This window comes from Taudactylus pleione, unplaced genomic scaffold (assembly GCF_031769625.1).
Source record: "Taudactylus pleione unplaced genomic scaffold, aTauple2 ptg001463l, whole genome shotgun sequence".
In the NCBI taxonomy this organism is placed as follows: Eukaryota; Metazoa; Chordata; class Amphibia; order Anura; family Myobatrachidae; genus Taudactylus; species Taudactylus pleione.
This window is the reverse complement of record NW_028285861.1, coordinates 695,480-719,529: the sequence shown is the minus strand read 5'-3', so window position 1 is coordinate 719,529 and position 24,050 is coordinate 695,480. Positions and strand designations below refer to the sequence as shown.

At 50.5% G+C, this 24,050-nt stretch overlaps 1 protein-coding gene across 4 annotated transcripts in view; it reads left to right on the top strand.

Moving 5' to 3' along the window:
* The first annotated feature begins 1,474 nt into the window (after positions 1-1,474).
* The window catches only part of SETD1A (SET domain containing 1A, histone lysine methyltransferase), a 48,491-nt gene continuing 25,915 nt past the window's right edge, over positions 1,475-24,050 (top strand). The window contains exons 1-7 of one of the 4 annotated variants that reach the window (XM_088463827.1): positions 1,475-1,747; positions 5,963-6,109; positions 6,402-6,500; positions 6,609-6,879; positions 7,097-7,203; positions 7,300-7,481; positions 10,615-11,401. In XM_088463827.1, the coding sequence (XP_088319953.1) occupies positions 5,978-6,109; positions 6,402-6,500; positions 6,609-6,879; positions 7,097-7,203; positions 7,300-7,481; positions 10,615-11,401 (1,578 nt within the window). In that variant the 5' untranslated portion in view covers positions 1,475-1,747; positions 5,963-5,977. The other 3 variants (XM_088463830.1, XM_088463828.1, XM_088463829.1) reach the window with 3 other exon arrangements.

The window sequence follows — 24,050 nt, the reverse complement described above, 5'->3', positions numbered from 1 at the left end:
CACATGCCACAGAGCTCCCACGATAGTGATGTATCTTTGTGTGTGGGCCCTCCTACGTGTCGGGGCCCCAGGGAGACCGCCGTGTTGTTAATCTGATATTGGCTATGAGCGCATGAGGGTGAGCGGATCAGGGGCAGGTGTGTGCGGAGCAGGGGAGTGAAGGAGCACAGTACCACTTCGCTAGTATGCAGTCCTCAGCATTTTGTTTCCTATTCCCCATAGAGAGTATGCTTGAGAGCAGGGCCCTTTTACCTCTCAATCTGTCATTACCCAGTATGGTACTATTATTACTGTTGTGTTTCCAATTGAATATGCTGGCGCTATAGAAATAAATGTCCATAAATAAAGGATGACTGCCCTGTACCAGTTATCTAGTATGTTGTGCAATTCTCAGCATTGTCTTTCTAATCTATAATCATAATAACTAATAATCTATGACTGGATCAGTGTATATAGGGCCTGATTCAGAGCCACTCGTAAGCGGCAGTTCGTTCGCTCCGAGCGATGTTTGCCCAACTGCGCATGCGTACGGATCGTTATACGCATGCGCGAACCAGTCAGTGCGGCCGAAATTCATGTGCTCGCAAAATAGCGAATGCCTTATAATTTGAGTGACAGAATGAGGCGTATGTGGGTGGTAACAGGGGAAGGTGCTTGAAAACGGGGAGTGGAAATCAGAACGCAGGCGTGCTTAAAGGTCAAAACGGGCGTTTTATGGGTGTGCATATATAAAACAGCAGCGTCATTGACCACGTCACTGGGTTATTTTATAGCCAGAACTGCTCGCAAAATTGTGGTAGCAAAAACCGACCACAAGAATAGTGAGCAGTTCATACCCTGTTCGATGTACTCGATTAATCTAATAAATAGCGGACATGACGTAGGATGCGAGCGGCCAGGGGGCGTAGTTTCCCAAAAAACGACCGCAAGTTTTGTTCGCTCGTTCAGACCTAGAGGCGTCAACAGACCGCAAACAGCGAACGGTTCATTTGAATAGCCACCCCTATTTTCTGGACGAGCGAGCACTAATTGCGTCCGGCTCTGAATCAGGCCCATAGAGTGCACAGTAGCACTGCCCTCTGGTCTGGATGATTAATGGGCAAGTGCACAGTAGCACTTCCATGTATGCCGTATCAGTGGGTATGTGCACATTATAAATCCCTTGTGGTCTGGATCAGTTGGGTACGTGCACAGTGACACCCCTATTGTCTGGATCAGTGGGTAAGTGTTCATTATATATTCCCTGTGGGCTGGATCAGTGGGCAAGGGTGTAACAGCCATTTCCTGTAGTCTGGATCAGTAAAGTGAACAGTCACACTCTTCCTTTGGGTGTAAGTACCCATTAACACTCCCACTCCCTTGATAGCTGGATCAGTGGGCAAGGGCACGGTAGCACTCCCCTGTGGGTTGGTCACATGACCTTGCACACGCTAGGCTAGTATGCTGGATTGTTAACCAGACAAAATACAATTAAAGTTATTGTCCATAGAGTTTGAGAAAGCTGGGCCGCTCTGTCCCAAACCCCACTCGATGGTAGAGCCCGCCTCAGCTCCCTCCTGTCGCCATAGTTCCCCGTACACGTACAGCAGATTCGTCACATCGCTATTACCGTAATGATATAAATCCGCGCTCCACCCCCCGAGCCCTGTTATCCCTGTGACGGAGCGGTCCCACACTTATTTACCCGGCAGATGCGCTCCCGTGTACTCATCCGTGTGGAAAGTGCCGGGACGGAGCGTCAGAGCAGGTAAACCTGTCCCCGTGTCGGCGCTGGCAGATTCCACACCGCGGTCTGCGCGTATCTCTCACTTCCCGGGGACCCCGAGACGCGGCCGGCAGAAACCGAGCGGCGATACCGGGGGGCGGAAGCCGGGGCCGCAATCCCGGGAGCCGGGGAGCGGCGCGGAGAGAAGGGGCTGAGCCGGCGCGAAAGTGCGACCGCGGGGAGCAGGCGGCTTTACTGGGAGACAGCGAGAGACAGCCGGGAGCGGAGAGACAGCCAGGTGAGAGAGAGTCCCGGGGAGACACAGGGGGGAGAGAGACAGTCGGGAGCCGAGAGACGGCTAGGTGAGAGAGAGACTCTTGGGTGGAGAGACAGGTGAGACTCCCGGGGAGGCACTGGGATGGGAGAGACAGCCGGGAGTGGAGAGACACTGGGGGGGAGAGACAGCCCGGTGAGAGAGACTCCCAGAGAGAGACAGCTAGGCGTGAGAGAGAGTTCCAGAGAGGCAGTCTGATGAGAGACTCCCGAGGAGACACTGGGAGGAGAGAGACAGCCAGGTGATACAGACTTCTGGGGATTGGAGAGACAGCCAGATGAGAGACTCCTGGGGAGACACTGGGAGGAGAGAGACAGCCAGATGAGACTCCTGGGGAGACACTGAGAGACATCCAGGCCAGAGAGACTCCTGGGAAGACAGAGGGTGGGCGGAGAAACAGCCAAGTAAGAGACTATCCTGGGGAGAAAGACAGCTAGGTGAGAGAGACTCCAGGGGACAGACAGCTGGGAGCGGGGAGACACGGGGGGGGGGGGGGCCGCAGAGAGACAGCCAGGTGAGGGAGACTCCCTTAGGGGGGCAGATAGACCTCCAGGGCAGACACAGAGGGTAGAATCAGTCACCCCACGGAAAGAGGCACTGTGGGGGGTGAGGGAGAGAAACTATCTCTTTACTAATAAGAGATGGCTAGAGATGCCTCCCTTAGACTGGGGGGGAAGAGACGGTCACTACAAGAGACATGCTTGGGTCATATCGCTCTATGCTAGAGTCAATTACATTCCTGGCGGAGAGAGACTGTCACTGTGCTATATGAGACATGTAGAAACAGCCAGTGACCATGGAATCACTCCCCTGGACAGGTACAGTGGGCCAGAGAGGCACCCACTTCAAGCACAGCAGCAGGAGATGGGGGACCGGAGAGAGGCACCCAGGCCAAGCATAGCAGCAGGAGATGGGGGGCTGGAGAGAGGCACCCAGGCCAAGCACAGCAGTGGGAGAGGGGGACCGGAGAGAGGCACCCAGACCAAGCACAGCAGTGGGAGAGGGGGACCGGAGAGAGGCACCCTGGCCAAGCACAGCAGTGGGAGAGGGGGACCGGAGAGAGGCACCCAGGCCAAGCACAGCAGCAGGAGATAGGGGGCCGGAGAGAGGCACCCAGGTCAAGTACAGCAGCAGGAGATGGGGGGCTACAGAGAGGCACCCAAGTCAAGCACAGCAGCAGGAGATGGGGGGCTACAGAGAGGCACCCAGGTCAAGCACAGCAGCAGGAGATGGGGGGCTACAGAGAGGCACCCAGGCCAAGCACAGCAGCAGGAGATGGGGCCGGAGAGAGGCACCCAGGTCAAGCACAGCAGCGGGAGATAGGGGGCCGGAGAGAGGCACCCAGGTCAAGCACAGCAGATGGAGAGAGAGGGGGCTGGAGAGAGGCCCCCAGGCCAAGCACAGCAGCGGGAGAGGGGGACTGGAGAGAGGCACCCAGGCCAAGCACAGCAGCGGGAGAGGGGGACCGGAGAGAGGCACCCAGGCCAAGCACAGGAGCAGGAAATGGGGGACCAGAGAGAGGCACCCAGGCCAAGCACAGCAGCAGGAGATGGGGGACCGGAGAGAGGCACCCAGACCAAGCACAGCAGTGGGAGATAGGGGGCCGGAGAGAGGCACCCTGGCCAAGCACAGCAGTGGGAGAGGGGGACCGGAGAGAGGCACCCAGGCCAAGCACAGCAGCAGGAGATAGGGGGCCGGAGAGAGGCACCCAGGTCAAGTACAGCAGCAGGAGATGGGGGGCTACAGAGAGGCACCCAGGTCAAGCACAGCAGCAGGAGATGGGGGGCTACAGAGAGGCACCCAGGTCAAGCACAGCAGCAGGAGATGGGGGGCTACAGAGAGGCACCCAGGCCAAGCACAGCAGCAGGAGATGGGGCCGGAGAGAGGCACCCAGGTCAAGCACAGCAGCGGGAGATAGGGGGCCGGAGAGAGGCACCCAGGTCAAGCACAGCAGATGGAGAGAGAGGGGGCTGGAGAGAGGCCCCCAGGCCAAGCACAGCAGCGGGAGAGGGGGACTGGAGAGAGGCACCCAGGCCAAGCACAGCAGCGGGAGAGGGGGACCGGAGAGAGGCACCCAGGCCAAGCACAGGAGCAGGAAATGGGGGACCAGAGAGAGGCACCCAGGCCAAGCACAGCAGCAGGAGATGGGGGACCGGAGAGAGGCACCCAGGTCAAGCACAGCAGTGGGAGATAGGGGGCCGTAGAGAGGCACCCAGGTCAAGCACAGCAGCGGTAGAGAGGGGGCTGGAGAGAGGCCCCAAGGCCAAGCACAGCAGTGGGAGAGGGGGACCGGAGAGAGGCACCCAGGCCAAGCACAGCAGCGGGAGAGGGGGCCCGGAGAGAGGCACCCAGGCCAAGCACAGCAGCGGGAGAGGGGGGCTGGAGAGAGGCACCCAGGCCAAGCACAGCAGCGGGAGAGGGGGCCCGGAGAGAGGCACCCAGGCCAAGCACAGCAGCGGGAGAGGGGGGCTGGAGAGAGGCACCCAGGCCAAGCACAGCAGCTGGAGAGGGGGGCCGGAGAGAGGCCCCCAGGCCAAGCACCAGAGCTGGAGATGGGGGGCCGGAGAAAGGCACCCATGCCAAGCACAGCAGCTGGAGATGGGGGGCCGGAGAAAGGCACCCATGCCAAGCACAGCAGCTGGAGATGGGGGGCTGGAGAAAGGCACCCAGGCCAAGCACAGCAGCTGGAGATGGGGGGCTGGAGAGAGGCACCCAGGCCAAGCACAGCAGCTGGAGATGGGGGGCTGGAGAGAGGCACCCAGGCTGGTCACGGGGTACTAGAGAAGAAACTCCCAGCTATGTTAACTGTGTCGCAGCACCTGAGACCCCTGCGGTGTAAGTGGGGAAAAAGCCCTGACCAGGGGAGAGTAGTTAGATTTCCGGTTACAGCCTGGATTGAACCAATACAACTGCCTAAAATGTAACTAAGGAAACTCTTGACCAGACGACTGTTCTGACATCCAGCCACAAACATAATATATTAGGATATTTCTCACCCCGGGCTTTAAGGTTATAGTTTATAACAGGGTTTCTGAATCTAACTTGGAAGCCATTATATGGATGAGGCCACTTTCTACACATCGCTTTATAAGCCATTTATTAATAATGTGTTAATACTGTTTAGTACTAGTTTGTAAACATTTGTTTCTTTTTTTAACAATCATGTAAGAAAATAAACCTCATGGCAGGAAGCAGTGACATGTCGCTATTTAATACCAAAGCCAGGATGGTGAGTGGGATTCGTAGACCTATAGTATTCTCCCTGCTGGTTCTAGCGAGGCTTTCGGATAAATAGGATCACTCTTCCAGCAGACAAATAATTGTATCGGTGGTCTCTGTGAAACCTGGTATACAGAAAAGGTTCCGTAGCCCATTATGTTTTTGTGTTCATTCTAGCACCCTGCACCTGTGTCACAACCCGTGCAGTTCCTCTTTCCTGCCTGGAGTGTCGCCTTCTGTTCTGGTGTTTCTAGCACACTCTGGGCTGTAGCTCAAAAGTTTATAGCACTAGCTGAGTGCTAGAAGCACCAGAGCAGAGAGCGACACCCCAGGCAGGAAAGGGGAACTGCACGGGTTGTGACACAGGTGCAGGGTGCTAGAATGAACGCTAATGTACTAATTCTCTAACCAGCGATGTCCAGATATTACCATGAAGCGTAGAGACTAGACTGCTGCGCAGGGTTACATTACTTTTAGTTTGTGTCAGTAACCTCGGGAATGGCATGAGGGCCTCACTAAAAGCTCCTGTAAGTACGTGAACAGGTGTAAGGATAAGTGGCATTATAGAGGGTCTCACAGTATCCTTTATATAAGTTGGTTATTAGTGTCAGGAACTGCAGCTGGTGGCTGAGAGGACGGGGATTATCCAGCGCGGAGATCGCAAAACGCGTTGCTCAACCTTCCGCTTTCTACCCTGCCTACAGGTCAGATGTCCCCAGATGGAGCCCGAGGGAGAGAGTCACAGAGCGGCCGGCTTCCAGTGGAGGAGTTACAAGCTGCTGATAGACCCTGATCTCCAAGCAGCGGCGCAGAAGATTTACCGCTACGATGGCGTGCATTTCAGCATCACCGTAAGCCCCTCCCCAGCTCTGAGTACAGTAATGCAGAGGCAATAAGAGGGTAGTGATGTGGAACATGGCATTTGTGCTGCCAGGCTAACATGGCAGCCTCCTGCCGAGGAGCGAGGCACATTATTTAGTGAAGCTCTGTTGTTGGAAGGGTGACTTGTACACTGTATTTCTAGTGTTCTAGATGGCTCATATCTGCTGACTGGGGTTTTGGGAGAGTGGCACGTTCTTTTAATTGTACTGTATATAGCTTGATCTCCTCATCTGTCCTCTGCTTCTCTATATTCCCATATAGGATGGACATTTTCTCCCGGTGGGAGATGTCAGAGACCCCCGGCCGCAACGTATGTGGAGTAAACCAAGAGAGATTTCCCTCGCTGTTCCCAAGTTTAAGGTACCAGGGCCTTGTGTTACTGGAGGATGACGTGTAGGGCTTGGGAGGAGGGGATTCTTCATGCGTCAGGTCTAACTGCCCGCTCTCCCATCTTCCGTCTCTCATCAGTTTGACGAGTTCTACGTTGGGCAGCTCCCCCAGAAAGAAGTCACCTTCGCCCATCTGAATGATAACGTGCGGGAGCTCTTCCTAACCGATATGTGCCGCAAGTTTGGGGATGTGGAGGAAGTGGAGATCTTGCTTCATCCCAAGACCCGCAAACACCTCGGGCTGGCCAAGGTCCTGTTCTCCAGCTCCAAGGCTGCGAGGGACACAGTCTCTCACCTCCACAATACGCCTGTGATGGGCAACATCATCCATGCAGAGCTGGACCTCCGAGGTAGATTGAGAGTGGCATCTGATGACTGATAAACTGGCTTAGTGGGGGGAGGTGGCAGGGTGAGGAATGTATTTTTTGGGCTGCAATCCATGGGCCGAGCCCATCTGCACAGGCGCCTCCTGAGCTTCCAGGGTTAATAGTTGGAAGTCTTGAGAGTAGTTTGGGGCGATGGGAGGCTCCGATGGATCCTAACTAGTGCATATTGTGACTTTTACAGGTCAGCGGCGACAGAAATATTTTGACCTGATAGTGAGCGGCTCGTACAACCCTCAGACCGTTCCAACGACTGGGAGGTGGGCGCAGGAGAGACCGCAGCCCGAGCCGGTGAGACCTGGTCGCGCTTTGTAATCTGTCTCCTACAATCTGTCTCCTTATTGCTCGGACACCTGCTCTCTACATTCACCTTTCCTATGTCTCCAGGTGGACTCTCGTCGTCGCCTCTCCAGTGACTCCACCTTTGTCCCCGGGAATGGGACCCCGACGTCTCTGAACCCCAGCTCCACATACAGCCAGTACACGCCGTCTCTCTCCTCCTCGCAAGGCACCCCCTACACTCCTAGAGCTGGTACTCCCTACTCTCAGGACTCCGCCTATTCCAGCAGGTACGGCCGGTGTGTGTGTGAGCGATGCAGCCAGGCATGCTACAGTAAATTATGGATCAAAAACAGAAAAAGTATTCTCATAATGGGCACACACAGATTATACAACTACATAAATAGAGTACAGAAAAAGAACCTGGTTCATAGAATTAAAATATAACTTTTTATTAAGGCGAAAGATAAAATAATAGTGTACAAGAATAAGTGATTAAAATATTGACAAACCTATGTCGTGTGTGTCTTTGATTTAATATTATCCGCTAAATCCCCAAGGGAAAAGGAAGAAATTAGCCTGATTATATATTATGTAGTTGTATAATCTGTGTGTGCCCATTATGAGAATACTTTTTTTCTGTTTTTGATCCATAACATATTGTATCTATTCTCTGGTGCACCTCCCCAATAATATCAAATTTAAGATTGGACACTGATTAGTTGGGTCTCTAGTTGGGTCTTGTAATGTGTGTGTAGCAGTAGCGAGGTTACATAGGAAGAAAAACAAATGAAATAACGCCTATGTGCAGAGCCTAAAGGCGCACTACTCCAGCAGATGCTACTAGAGGGCTGCTACCTTCTTGGAAAAAAGGAACCTGCAATATTTATTAACCACTTGCCAGGCCCAAAGGTATGGGATGTGTCTGCAGCCAGGAGTGCTTTTACCTGACACAGCGGCGTCTCCTGTGCCTGGGCCAGCTCGCTGCGTTCCCTTTCTGTATGGAGGAAATCCGTTCTGCACAGGTGCATCTCTGACGTCCCGTCCCAGAATGCCATGCGAACAGCACCATGGGGCGCATGTGCTATGACAAAAGCGCAAGGAGGGGAATGTAGTTCCCTCCCCCTCCCCCCCCCTCATAGCTCAGAGATCAGCTGCAGCAGGGGGGGGACGGGACACGGGGCTGATCATCAATCCTTCCCGCCTCTATGCTATGACCTGCAATAAGGTGAAGGGGAAGGGGCTGTGCCACAGGGGAGAGGTGGCCTTAATAAGGGGGGGGGGGGGGGCTCATCTTTTGGCACTAGGGGGGTTTATGCCCAACATAAACATTGTTTTTTTTTTTTTTTTGGGGGGGGGGGGGGGGGGAGCTTATTAAAAAATATTACTAATTAATGCACAGGGACGCATGTTAACGGGGGCACTAATACAGTGGGGGCCCAATGGCACTGAGGGTGGGCGTAGGGGCTGTGCCACTGAGATCTGTTACAACTAGGGAGAAAATTTCAGTTTCTGCCCTTTTTTGGGAAAAAAAAATTGTCAGTTAAGTTCAAGTTTTCAGTATATGGACTAAAGTTTGATCAACCTTTTACCTGTCTATGGGCCATATTCAATTTGAGGCGAAAACCCGTTATCATCGATGACGTAATTTTCGCCTGTTTGAATTATCCCCGTGTTCAATTGCATTGACTTTTCGCTGGTGCGAAAAGTCAATGTAAAAAACGGGGATAATATTTCTCCAGCCTTTAGCTGTCGAAAAAAAGTGCAGAATTGGGGTTTAGGGGTGCACGCTTTAAAAAGAAAATAAAAAATAGCCTGCACCCCTGGGAATGGCCCCTAAAAACAATGTGTGTAAAAAAAAAAAAAAAAAAGATAGGGACACCCCAAAAAAATATTGTACATTTTGGGGTTAAAAATAAAAAATAGGGAACACACTTCTAAAATAGCAAAATAGATTCCAGAGGGGATCCCTTTATATGCGGCAGGTGTTTTCTTTATTGCGGGGGTAGCGGCAGGTGCATTTTGAAGATTTATAAAAAATTATTTTAGGGACTTAAAAATATGCTTGCACCCATTTTCCAAGTACCCCAAATTTGATGGGCATAGTTATTTCTCCCCAAAAAAGCTGCTAAATGCTCTTCTGCATCACCTTCTTCAAAGCCGCATTTATGCACCTGCTGCGGCTATTTAAAACCCGACTTCCCTTCTGCATGCAAAAACGGGGTACCCATAGTGATCCCCCATGTTTGGACATCTTTAGGGGGGCCCTAGGATGTCTTCCCGAAAATTCCTTTTTTTTTTCGCCGGGTCCCGTTTTCGCGTCCTTTGAAATTGAATATGGGGAATATCGGGCACGCGCGCGATACTTTTCCTCCTGGAAAACCGGAGAAGGAGCCGAAAAGTCCAGCAGGCAAAAAGTCTGGACTTTTCGCCTCATATTGAATATGGGCCCATGTCTAAATAATAAACCAGATGTTGGACGACAAAAGGTTGACACACTAAAGGTCGACATGGAAGAATGCCGATGTACAATAGGTCGACATGTATATATTTTTTTTGTTAGGTTTAGAGTTAGGCACTTACCTTGACGGTTGGGGTTAGACACCAGGAGGGAGGGTAAAGCTACCAAGGGGAGGGCTATGATGAAGATTAAGGTTAGAAAACAAACAAAAATATGTCAACCGTTTTAGTGTCAACCTTTTGTACCTATTGACTGTCTAACATCTGGTGCCTATCTAGACCTTTTTTTTTAATTGTCTTTTATACAACACCCCAAGTTTTCCCATCACGCAAAAAATACACGTTGTTCAACATACACCCACATAAATACAAGGCTTCTATATACACAGAACTACAGGGGAATGATCCGAAAGATGTTAATCCTTTAGCATAGAAGGCTCCCACCTTGGCCAGCTGATCCATACAGTTGTTGTAATTCTCAGTGACCCAAAAAAAACCACCACTGTGTGTATATATTCACTAAATGAATCAGCTGATCAGTCAGCTCAAATAAGGTTCAGCATAAATATTGTTTTAATATACATTTTCCCCCTTAATAGACGGTAAAACTGCCGGCTTGGGGCTGCCCAATTGGCACCAGCAAAGAAGCCCCATAACTAGGGGTAGTACACGTGTCTGCACTCGCGGTAAAGGCGGCTTCTCGATCAGTCTGGATGTTGATATTTTAAATCAATACCGGCAACTCTGAAATAATTTTCCAGGGTGTAGCTGGCTTGTCATAGTCTGTGTCAGCTGGCAGCCCGTAGGTGTAATGAACAGTAAGTAATAACACTCTAGTGCTGACGCGTTTTATTGTTGCATGTAACTATTTCTTCAGAGGTAAAGCTTGTTGGGGGTGGGGATGGGGGAGGGGGGCGCTGTGTGTGGCTCTTCTGATAAGTGTTGTGTTTCTCCGCTTTGCAGGCAGGGTACTCCCAGCCATTCCAGTTCGCAGGACACCTCAGGATATAAGTCACGACGTCATGATAACAGTTCTGGAGATTCCTTCTCTCGACGCTCCGGGCAACACTATTCTCCTGCTTCATCTTCCTCATCAACCTCTTCCTCACACGACGGCAGCCACAGACGTTACCACCGGCACCAACACCGTTCCTCCCCTCAGTCCTCCTACAGGTCTCGCCACCGGAAACCTCCTCCGCCTCCAGAGGAGCCGCCCTTACACCGTTTTCCTGGGACGCCTCCACTGCCAACACCTCCTCCACTTCCTCCCGACGAACCTCAGGCTGACCGGGATTACAGACTTCCCCACCCGCCCCTTCCTCCGTCCCCACCCTCCTCCTCCTCTTTACCGCACCCTCCCCCTCCACCGTCAGAGGGCTGGGAGCCTCCTCCACCACCACCCCCTCTGCCAGCCTGTTCGCCACCCCCTTCCCCTGCCCGGTCGTGTTCACCTCTACCAGACGGTATTTCAGAGAGTCTGCCCTTCACGCAGCACAGCAGCAGTCTGGACTCGCGCATTGAGGCTCTTTTAAAGGAGCAGCGCTCCAAGTTCTCCTTCCTCCCGTCTGACGATGAAGAAGACGAGGGGACGGCAGATGGCGCCGGGCAGGAGACCACGGTCCATGAAATTGTTCCGCCACCTGTACATGGGCCTTACACCCCTCCCCCACCGGCCAGCTTTGAAGATGTGTCCGCTGAGGCCATCCTGAGGTTTGGTGATATCGGCAGGACGGCAAACGGACAGGAACGGGTAAGATGAGCTTTTCATTCTAGAGATTTGAATAGTGCCAGAAGCCTCTCAGTAGTTGTACAGATAAAGGTTAATAAATGTAGGCAGATTAATCTGTGATCTCATTACACTGAAAGCCTGAAGGAACCTGCCTGGTTCTCTTAGATCAGATGACACAGATGGATACTGTCTGCTTGATAAGTAGTGGAAGTCATGAGCCATTCGGGAAGAATTGGCCGATATCAAACCTCTCCGAATGCTTTTTTTTTTCCAACCAGGCATAAGGAACAGAAGATAACTTTGCCCAGTCTGCTCCGAGTGAGCAGCAGTTTTTTACATTGAGGGTTATCGGAGCTGCCGTCTGCTTATGTTTAACAACGTAAAGGTGCCGGCTGGTTCCTTTTGTAATAAGGGATTGTACAGCCGAGCAGCGTTAATCCTACCTGCATGATGTGGTTACTGTTGTCCCTGAGCCATTAGAGCTCAGAGTTTGGTTAGTTCTTCACCGCCCACAGCCAATGAAATGCCACACTGGACGGTCCTCCCGTCTTCCAAGCACTCGCTGGCCTTTGTACAAATAGAACCCCGTTATATGATCGGTTAGTGTAAGCCTGCACAGCCTGTGGCTCTCTCTTGGTGTTGGGAAACTACAAGTCCCAGCATGCTCTGCAAGATAACTGGCAGGACATGTAGAGCTGCAGGCTTCTCTAGGCCCGGGTTAGTGGTGTGAAATGGGATGATCGATGAGGCGCCTTTCTTATAGGACCACTACCGTGATGTTGGGCTTCTCTGCGCACACTGTGGTTTTAATGCAGATGAGCTTTATCCAAGTGGTTTGGAATGCGAGGGCGTCACACGGCTCAGTGATGGAAATATCGTGTGTAGCGCGGTGAATGCTAGCATCCGCCAGCATGGGAAGCGAGATTGTCCTTTTGATATAAGCTCGTACAAAGAGAACGTTCTACCAGAGCATGTGCACAACATTTTTTTGGGATATCTAATGAACCTTTTTTTGTTTAATTTGCTAAATTCTAAAGCAATGAGAGTGAGATACAACCAAAGCTCACTAGGGCTGGCTGAGCATCCTAGGAATAAAAACTAGATTAGAGTATATTACGTCAGCTATAAATTTATCTGTCATTACCATGCGCAAACTCTCTAATTCAGGTGTAGGCCACATGGCCGCAGTGGAACTGCAAGTCCCAACATGCCATTCTTCCTCTGTGTTGCTGGAGGTGCAAAACGAATAGCCTTTAGGAGAAGGACCTAATATGTAAAGTACATAGTGTTCATTCTAGCACCCTGCTCCTGTCACAACCTGCGCAGTTTCTCTGTTCTGGTGCTTCTAGCACACACTGGCCTGCATATCAAAAGTTTGTTGCATCAGCTGTGTGCTAGAAACACCAGAGCAGAGAGTGACACCCCAGGCAGGAAAGAGGAACTGCTCGGGTTGTGACAGGGGCAGGGTGCTAGAATGAACACTAGTACAGGAAGCATTATATTTAGTAACAGCATGCAGATTTGTATGTATGGGGCTGAGTATTTAGCCCATGCACAGCAGACTCCCTGCCTGTAAGCCCAGTGAGGTTAGTAATGTGTGGTAGATCCATGACTCGTAAATGTTTTATAGATGCTGCTTTATTTTGTTCGCAGTGGTACATGACCTTGTTACTGGTACACGCTGTGGTAAGAGATTGTACTCTGCATTCCTTGTGTCACAGTTCTGATATCTCCATGTTTAGTATGTCCAGCATTCATATAGGGAAATCTGTGTCTTCTAACATGGACCTGAAAGTAACCGGTTTATTTTACTGTCCCACCAAAGTGTGGTCCCGGCACGTACCGCTCACACCGCCACCGGCCTCTGGCTTACACGGACGGCTCGCACTGGGATCGCACATACTAATGACTGGTACCCATTACTGGCAGAGTACCCGCACTCTAGCCCTGTACCCACCCAGAGACTCCCAGCTCCTGCACTTATCCCCGCAGACTGCACCTGTTTGTGTTACTTTCAGCAGAGAAATCCGCTCTGTGTTTTCTTGCATGTGTTCATTGAGATGTTATCTGAAGACCGCACTGTAAATAAATGTGTAAGGGAGATGATCGTCCTATATCTATTTTTTTTTCCCATTAATTTCATATTAGCACAATCATAGAACGTATATAAAAATAACACTGCTCGTAGGCAGAGGCGTAACTGAAACCTGCGTCCATAATACACACTACCAGTCAGAGGTTTTAGAACATCCCTGTTTTTTCCAGTTGTGGAAATTTCCGCAGTTGAATGTATCTGTGTGTTGTGAATGTAAAGCTTAGAACAAATAAACGGAGGGGAGAGGTCTTTTTTTTTTTTATTATTTTTTTACAAAATTTTACCTAATTCTTTGACTCCTCAAAGTAGCCGCCTTCTGCAGATTTAACCGCCGGACAAACCCGTGGCGTTATTTCTACAATGGAAGCCGAATATTCGGGAAGTGGTTGCGGAGGTTCCGACAAATGTGCTGCACCTATAGGTGGCTTTGCTGTCGCCCTTCTATCCAGAACATCCCAAACCAGCTGGATTGGGCGTAAGAAAGGGCCTGATTAATTACGGATCGCAACTGCGCTTACGCACCCAGACCCGCTGCGGAAACATGCTAATGATTGCCATCGCAGCCGACCATAAGGATGCCCACTTCCCTTTACACACACACCGGTAGTACCTTGCAAGTCTGCAAAAAGATTGGTACCATCAAGTAACATCGGAGCCTCACGCACAAGGTCAGACCTCACTCCGAAATTGCTAAACTTCCTTAGCGCAGTGAGAGCTCTGGCTGCGTATGGCATCACAATGGCTAATCTATGCAAGTCCCTGTAACGATGTTCAAACGCACTGGCACGCCTGTGTTTCGCCGTCCACCCCCAAACGCTCACTTCCTGTGCGTGATGCATGCACAGTCCACAACAATCGGCTGTCTGCATGCGTACTCGCAGTTACTTATCCGTAATGAATCAGGCCCTAAGCCTGGGGATTGCATCTTGTTCCATGATTTTTGAAGCCTGTAACCTTGTTCTTTTCCTGGAAGGAAGCTCTGACAGTGCCTGGAGGTGTGCTCTTGGTCATTATCTTGCTGTAGGATGTACTCCTGACCCACTAAGCGTAGACCAGGGGGCATAGGATGGAACTGCAGGGTGCTATGCTGGCCCTTTTGGCTCAGGGCGCCAGTCACTCTGTGCAAGTTGCCGACTCGCGATCCAACAGAAAAAAAGCCCCCAGACCATCGCACTGCTTCCTCCATGTTTGATAGGGATTTATTTACTAAGCGGCAACTTCACCCGGAAATTTAAAAGGTCAATGCTTTTTAATAGCAACACATGGGGTGTTTAGTTATAAAAAGAATTGCCCTTTTAAATTTTGGACTTCAGCTCGCCAAGAATCACTGATTAGTAAATAAACCGCACCCACTGGATGGCATAGAAAAACACTGCGTGATGAACCCAAAGATTTCAGATTTTGATTCTTCGGCCCATAAGACCCCCAGTCCTCAGTAGCCCCTAGGGGGTGTGTCATGGCAACAGCCATAAGTCTTTATCCTATTATTTGTTCCCTTTTTTTTTTTTTATTTTGGTTGAACCTCTAACAGCTATCGTTCATCCTTGTTGTTCATCAGGTTGTTAATTGGACTTCTATTGCTTACATTTCAATAAATACCGGACTAATTGGGGTGTTCTTCTTTTGACTGGTAGTGTAGGGTTCCCTCTGCAAATCCGCTGCCTGACGCGATACTGGTTGGTTTGATCGCCGTAGTTGAGTTATGTCCATTGATAGCATTCTCCTGGCTACCGTCGTACAACGTCAGATGCTGGTAATGCGCTGGGGGTCTTGTACATATTACACTGAGAGGGTCTGAGGGTGCTGTGCCCCCTGCTGAGGTGACTCTCCATTAATGACTCCTCCGCAGAAGAGATGGACAAGGTGCAGGGACGTGCCCGGGAATCTCATCATAGTTGCTTTTATATTAAAGTAAAAAAAAAAAAAAATTAAAATCCGGTGACCATGCGATTGCGCCACTTCTCTAAGGAAAAGGGGGCTAGGAGAGTAATTCTCTATTAACCTCTACAGCCTCTGATATAATTGCAGGACGCGTTCTCTGGATGCTGTTATTCCCCCTCCCCCCCCCCATCTCCTCCTTCATTGCAATCTTACAGGTAGAACAGTCTTTATTGAATTACATTGCAGTTAATTGGCTCTAATGAGAGTGAAATCATCTGTACTGAAGCCGTATACAGCGGTGCCTGGAAGTTTGTGAACCCCCCTGGGATTCTCCTGTGTAAATGTATTGAGGTAATAGTTATACATACAAAAAGAACCTAATGAATGTTCTTACACACAAAGGTTGTACGGTGTCATTTGTTGATCAGAACGATCCAACATTAAAGTTTTGTGTCGGTAAGAGAAATTATAGTGTTGGGTTGGAGGAATGGTGACCTCGTTCCTCCTCACAGAACCGCTTTACCTTATGGGTGTCTCACCTGAACACCCCACGTCAGCTCCTGTCTCCTCACTTCTCTTGGGTTGAAGTGACTGACTTGTGTGTTTAGGGTCATTGTATTGCTGCCTAATAACCCAGCTTTTGCTAAGCTCTAGTAGTTCATCGATAGATACCCTGACGTTCTCCGGCAGGATATGATGGCACGATGATTCATAGCTTCATCAATGCAAGCAAGCCATCCTCGTCTTAGGGCTGTCACCCACCCCCCTCCAGCAAACCAAGATACTGTCCCTACTACGTCTCACGCTTGGGATAAGGTACTAACGTTCGATGGCAGCATTTTGTTTTATCCAAACAACATTTCTTATTTAATACAAAATTTAATTTTATTCTCCTCCATCCAAAGAAAATGTTACCAGTAGTCTTGTGGCTTCTTCACGTGGCCTTTTAGACCAGGGCTTGACAAATTTTTCTTAAATCTAGGAGCCAGGATGAGAGTGTAGGAGCCAGACCACTGTCCCTCCCAAATAATTACAGGAGTGATTGAGGAGCTCTGTGTGCTATGTAACTGTTATACACACTATACTAGTCCACAAAATGGTCACAGTTGAATGGATACAGTAACATGGAGGCCCCCTCACTGCTCTGCACAGCTCCCCTGCTCCACTCCCCCACCCTCCAGTAATAACGGACCACATTTCATATAAAACAATGGTGCCAAAAAGTACCACAAAACCCCCCTCCCCTCGTGGTCACACCAATATCCCTCTGAAGCTGCTCCGCAATCCCTGGCCACGCATAGAACCTACTACCGGAGAGCTCTATGCAGCCAGGGATAGGAGACAGTAGACAGCCGGGACATACAGGAGGATCAGTGTAGACTGGGACATACAGCAGGGATCAGAGCAGGCCAGGATGGAGAGGAGTCGTCAGTACAGGCCGGGACGGACACAGGCACAGCAGTCACCTCAGGCGACACTCAGCACATGCACTCCTGTGCATGATATGAACACCGCAATACTATAGGCACGAATCTCAGCGGGAGCTGATGAGGATCTGCTTCCTCCCTCACTGCAAAATCTGGTAGCCAGGCAGCAAAATATGGTAGCCATAGCGACCTGGCCCCTGGGATTTGTCAAGCCCTGTTTTAGAATATTTTTAAATGTGCGCCAATGTTCTCCTTCGTAGAGTTGTCTTCCTCCGTGCTCTCCTCCCATGCACACTGTGGTGGCTCAGTCTGATGGTGGACTCGGGTACACTGACATTAGCCAGAGAAGCCTGCAGATCCCGTCATGCCTCTTCCTCAGAGCTCCGCAGATAGCCTCTCTGTTGGAGGCCTGGCGTGGGGTCAGAATGAGGACTCTAGTTTGTTTCTTACATAGGGCTGGGCCATCCAAACGTGCCCCTGATTCTACACCTAGCAACAGACACTCCTGACTCTAATTGTCCCCCAAACTGTACTGACAATCACAGAGGGCCACATGCCATTACTGGCAAAGAAACGTTGGATCTTTCTGATCAATAAATGAATGAAAATGTACTTTCTTGTGTGTGTTGTTTGCTTTATTGGGCTCTCTTCATACGTGTTCAGATCTTCATTATTCAGATTAAGTCACATTCATGCGGAAAATTCAAAAGGGTCCACAAACTACGTCCTAACAGCAGTATATTTGTGACCGTGGTGTCGAAGCTTCACTAATATCCCCTCTAGCTGCATGTAAGAAATGGATCCTACCCGAGAATGAAATTAACCTGGTTCTCCCCCTAATCTACAGCTTGTATCTGTTATAGCGTGGGAAAGCCATTTACTATGTTGTGTCCACGGTGACTTCCCATTCGTCTAGGGCTTGTGGGGACGGCCTGTCAGTCGCACCTCATTAATAACTGTAGGAGAATTATACCTGCTCTCGCTGTGGTCTGTTATATACCCTTTACAGACCTGCTCCCTGGCTAATATACTGGTCCCACCCAGGTTTTTTAGCACTGGTGTAATCGTGTTCCCGCTAGGCTGTTTTAGCGGTCCGCTGCGCCCTGTTAAAAGGGCAAGTTGCTTCCTGCCCTCTAAGCAGCGTCCTGCTAAAACAGCCTCTCCTGAGCTTTCCTCACCCGCAGGCCAAGTTGCGGTGAACGATCACCACCGGGTGAATATACTGCATGCACGCGGCTTCTATTGAGGGGAGAGCTTTGGGGAAGCCCAACACCACCGTAAGTGCAGGTCTCGCCCCAGAAGTGTGATGAATTGGGTGTGTCACAAGGTAAAGCCCCCTCGCTGGTCGGCAATGCCCCTTTTTTTGGGAGCGCACACGCCTTCGCTGCGCGCAGAAGCTCCCTCCTGGCCCAGCAAGCCCTTTTTCACAGCCTAGCATGAACACTATATAACCAAGGTCCCAGCTCGGGAAAGCTGCTTTCACACTACACTGCAGGACCCGGGTTTATCTTGCGTCGACCCTTTTCACATATGAGCCTAGTCTGCCCTGGCATTCAGTGCAAAATCATTTACAGTAGATGCTTTTTTTTTCGTCTGCCACTGATGAGGTCATCTGTAACAGCCCCGAACAGCCAATTAGCTTTATCTTGGGGGTAACCCGGGCCTAAACACTTGGTTCACGCCATTCAGATACAAGCCTGGCCACTGACCCAAGTTACAAGTCCTGGGAATAACCCTGGTCTGTCAACCCAGTTTGGCCCAGCGTGTCCAGTGTCCCGGTAAATTCTCAGGTTTTTGGCTGAAAACCTGAGATCTATTACATACAACCCCTCCTGATAGATGGGCCAGATGTACCCTACGATGGGCTGCAGACAGTAGGTGACTTCACTGTACCTGGCTTGTTACCTTCTGTCAGTACTGCTACCTCCTAGATAGAGACATTGGGAACGACTCAATTAAACGCGAAGTGAATAGCGCCGGGAATGAGCTCCTCCGACTAAACTTCCCGGTGCGATGCTGTTTTCCCGGCGCTAGGGGCAGAAAACCGCATCGCGCCTGGACTTTTGTCGGATTTCCGCTCGCATCCCCGGAGTGATGCGAGAAGATATCCTAGTCTGGCTTAGCAGCGCATATGAATTGAATAGCTCCGGTAGCTGATTCCCAGCGCTATTCACTTAGCGTTGAATAGAATCGTGCCCAAAGTGTGTTCTGCACATGAATAACATGCCAGACAAGCCACAGACCTGGCGCTGATACATAGTATGCTGGGGTAATGTATTGCGCGCGCGTGTGTTTCTAGGCAGTTATAAATACTATAGAGTTCTAGAAATTGCTTTACATACATGTATCCGTGTCATGGAATCACCTTTCATATCGGAGCAATCGTGTGATTTTTACATGATAATGTATATGCCGTTCCTCCATGGTGCGCTGATATTCCGGGTGCGTTACAGCCACGTCAGGCAGTAATTACATGCTCTGCAGCCATGAGGCCGGAATAGAGATGGGCGGAAAGATGTAGATTAGCGGACAGACATCTAAGGAGTAAACTAAAAACTGTATGTATGTAATATATATATATATATATATATATATATATATATATCATATTCCCAACACCTTTCTGTGCTTTTTGTTCAGGAAAGTAACTGTGGAAATCAGGGCTGGGGGTGTTGCTAATAGGAGTCTGTATGAGGTTTGGCTTACCATCTCCCTGGTGGGAATAGCGTTTAATGCTGGGTACGCACTAGACCAGAGGGTCCCAAACGCGGTCTTCAAGACCCCAAATAGCACAAGTTTTTGAGATTTCTGTTGGTACTAATTAAGTCACCTGTGGTTAAGCATGGATATCCTTAAACCCTAGACTGTTAGGGTGCCTTGAGTTTGGGAACCTCTGCACTAGACAATATATTGGACAATTTGTTGCCCAAATCGTCTACCTCTTTCAGTGTGTACGCGCTGCTGCGCACTACCGTGTGTCGTTCATCGCATCTTCAGGTCTACAGTGCAGGCAGATCTGAAGATATTGTTAACAATATTGTACAAATAGTCTATAATGTTCACTCTAGGTCCGGCGCCGGACCTAGAAATGGGCTGTTCGGCGCATGGCTACGAGAAAAGCGGGCGTATCTTTAAGTCGTGCCCATTTTTTCATCCTTTTTGGGGACGTGCCTGGCACTTACAGACATGCCAGGCTGCCCCCAAGCTCTGCCTTCTGTGAGTAGATGCCGTGCGCATTCATTGGCGGTGATCGCTGCACCGCTATTTTTCTCACCCGCGGGACACTGGGGACAGCACCCGGCAGGTTGTTTTAGTCGCCAAAACAGGGTAGCAACTAAAAACAGGCTAGCGGGGGAACACTATGGGCCGTATTCAATTAGGAGCGAAAAGTCAGAGGCCGGACTTTTCGCCGTCATCGGAGGTTTTGGCGTCGAAAACTTATCGCGCGCGCGCCCCCGCATTCAATTCCAAATCGGCGAAAACGGGACCCGGCGAGAATGAAATGAGCGAAAAGTGGTCATTTTGGGGGAAATCAGCCTGACACCCCCCAAAAGATGCTCTGACATGGGGGTTCACTATGGGTACCCCCGATTAGCCCTGATGAAGGTATTTGGGGTCCTTGAATGGTCTGAATAGGCGCTATTTAGCTGTAACTTTGGGACAGTGGTGAAGAATGGCATTTAGCCACTTTTTGGGGGGAAATAAGTATTCCCATCAAATTTGGGGTACATGAAAATGGGTGCTGGCATATTTTAAAGTTAAGCATTAAATTAAAAAGTGCCAAAAATGCACCTTCAGCAAACACCTGCAATCCAAAAAACACCTCCCCCTAATTGCCCCCCCCCCCCCTCCCCCTAATTGCCCCCCCCCCCCCCCCCCCCCCAAAGGCTATTTCACTAGGTTTTACCACCATTTTTTGCCCACTTTTTCAAGTGTCTTGTGTCTTTATGCATTTTTTTTTGACGCAGTTAGTGTCCAGGGGGTGTAGAAAGGGTTTGGGAGATGCCGCAATCTTGCACCCCAAAACCCCAATTCTGCACTTTTTTTTTCTGCCGTGTATCCATTGGCGAAACTTTTCCGCTGGTTACAAGGCGCAAACTTTTTTGCACCGGCGAAAAGTCAGACAAATTGAATACTCTGATAAGTGGAATCGGCGAAAAAGTTTAGCCGAAAACGGGTTATCGCAGCCTAATTGAATACGGCCCTATATCGTTCAGTTGTTTGAGGAATTGCACAGTGTGTATGCACTATATCGTTCTGGGATTCAAGAGAAATCTGGACGACCATCTACACGCCCGCTAGAGTGACGAATTTGGGAATCGTCTCAGGAACACGCCCCCTTTCCGTGAGTGCGTTCGCACAGGGAAGCCCTGCCCACACCTCAGCGCCGCCTGCTGCCCATCAGTTATGTTCCTACACACCTGTAATTAAACACTTGTCCCTGGTGATCATAGGAAAGATAACACCACAGCCTGGTAACCCCGGTATAGTAGGACACTTTGTTACACAGATGCAGTGGTACTTGGTGCTCCCTCTCACATCCCACAGGTCCAATGTTCACATGTCTGCAGTATGGGGGGAGTGGGGGCTCACACGGCTACAGATACTTCCCAGTGGTCTCCATTTTGCAGGGTCTCTAATGAATAAGCGATATGGATGTGGATAGATAGACCTGTGGCGGTGTAAAGCAGCATATCGCGTACATTATGAGGGGGGGACTTACGCCTCTGACATTTGGAGGTATGGTGCAGGTGGTGCCTCCCATGGGCTGTGCAGCTGCCATTCTTGGTAATGTACATAGGGCCTGACTCATTACGGATGGCTACCAGATTGGTCGATGGTGCATACAGGGCACGATCATATCAGAGTTAGCGTTGCAATCACCCTGCGTTCACCTACGCTGATACAAAGCCCTAGCAGACAGAGGGACGGGACGTCAGCGTTTGGGGGTGGTGATGGGGGAGTGGTCGGTGAAACGCAGGCGTGCCAGTCCGTTTTGAACGCCATTACTTGGGCGTGTGCATAAATTAGCCACTGCCATGACATACGCAGCTTGTGTCCTCACTGCGTGCAATGGGGTTAGCAAAGGTCAGACCTGTTATTGTGCCTGGGGGACGGACCGATGTTACTCGATGTTCCTGATGTATACGCAGGATTGCACGGTATTACAGATGTGTGAAAGCGTTAGCGGGCGTCTCTATACTGGCTGTGCATCTGCGATTGCAGTCATTAGCATATTTTCGCAACAGACCTGTGTGCGTTATTGCGATCGCTATAGCTATCTGTAATGAATCGGGCCCATAATGCTTCTCCTAATGCCTCTGTCTATACAAAGTCTTCTGGGCGTATACTTCTATACAAGTCCATTAGATAAAGCTTAAGGGAAATCTTAATAAAAAAAAAAGACGGAACATTAGAGACCCTGTAAGGTGACGACCTCTACACGTGTGGTTCTCGCATACATTACACGTGTGGTTCTCGCATGACATGACACCCGAACACGGTTTCTCCATGGTCAACTGCTCTTTTTTTTTTCAACTTCAATAAAACTTCCTGTGAGAGCCGCTGCCATTCATACAAACCACAGGGGGTACACAAGGGTATCGCCAGCTCTGCAGCACAGACGCGCGGGTGGCGTTTACATATACAAGATGCTGGTCAGTGCTTGTGATAAGTGTGCAAAACGCAGCCCTATTGTGAACAGTGGACCCGATACCACAATCTCCGCCATGCTGATATTTTCCCTGAGCGATAGTTAGCCGCTGTGCACGCTTGAAAGTGGTACTGCGCACGCGCAGCGATTGTATCGCGATTACGTTTGCAGAGAGAATTCACTTGCAAAGTGAGGGACAGGTAGTCGGCATTTGGGGGGGAGGTAACTGGGCGTGGCTAAGCAGACGCAGGCATGTCTGACCGTTTAAACGCCGTTTCACGGGCGTTCATAAATCAGCCATTGCCATCTCCTTCGCAGCACGAGAGCGCTCAGCGTGTCAGGGGAGATGCAGTGTGTGAGGCAGGTCAGAGCGGCGTGGCTGCCCGATGTGCCTCCTCAGTGCTTACGCTGTTACACGTCATTGGTCAGATATGAGAAGGCCGCAGTGGGGGGGCCCTATGCTCGGGTCAGCTTTGGATGACCTGAGCTTATTTTTGCGAATCGTGTGCCCCCTACAATTAACCCCAGTTGGACCCCTGAATAAATAATTTGTAGCTACCTTTACTATAATAGTTGTGCTAACATACAGTATTGTATAAGTTCCCTCACATACCTGGTTCCTTTACACATCACGGTCTTCATTCTCTGTCTTGGTTAGTAGTAACTTTCTAACTATGAGCATCTTCTATTAATTCCCTTTCCATTGTAACAGTCATTGGCCATAGAGTGAAATCCGCTACACTTCATTATCTTGTTACTGTGCTGTCTCCTGTTTGTCTGTCTGTGTCTGTGTCTCTCTCTCTCTCTCTCTCTGTCTCTCTCTCTCACCACCGCTGCTCTTCTCTGTAACCCGCTCTGTTACCCCCTCCCCTGCCCACCTTTTTACCTTACTACTTTCCTTTCTTCTCCTTCAAGCCCCCTTGTTGCTTCTCCTCCCTTCCTGTCCCCCTTCATGCCGTCTCCAATTGCACTTTCCCCGGAAGCGGTATGATATCCCGGTGGCCGAGAGTTCGAATCCCGGCAGCGGCAGCCCGACAAAACAGCAGATCCCGGCAGCGGAAGCCCGACAGCGCTGGAAATCTCGATCGTCCTCAGGTGAGTATCTACTAACCTAACAGAACCCCCCTAACCCTAACCTCCCCCCCCTCTGCCTAACCCTAACCTCCCCCCTCTAAGTGCCTAACCCTAACCCCCCCTTCCCCGCTGCCTAAACCTAAGTCCCCAGGGGGAGTGCCTAACCCTAACCTCCCCCCCGGGGGTGCCTAACCCTCCCTCCCCCTAGCCTAGCCCCAACCCTCCCGGGGGGGTGCCTAACCCTAAGTCCCCCCGGGAGCCCTAAACCTTCCCCCAAACGGCCCCCCCCCCCCGCGGCTGTCAGCTGGCGGCGCCCGGCGTCGGAAAGATGACAGGCGCCGGGATAATGCAGTCGGGAAAGCCGGCTGTCGGGCTTACGTCAGTCGGCTTCCCGATTGCATCCACTTTCCCCACCCTCCCTGTTATTACTTGGTCCTATCCCTGCCCGGGTGCTCTGTTCCTAAGTTCTTCTCCCCATTAATCCCCCTGTATGTTTCCCCTCTCTCACTTGTCCAACCCATGCCCTGCTATGACTGGCTA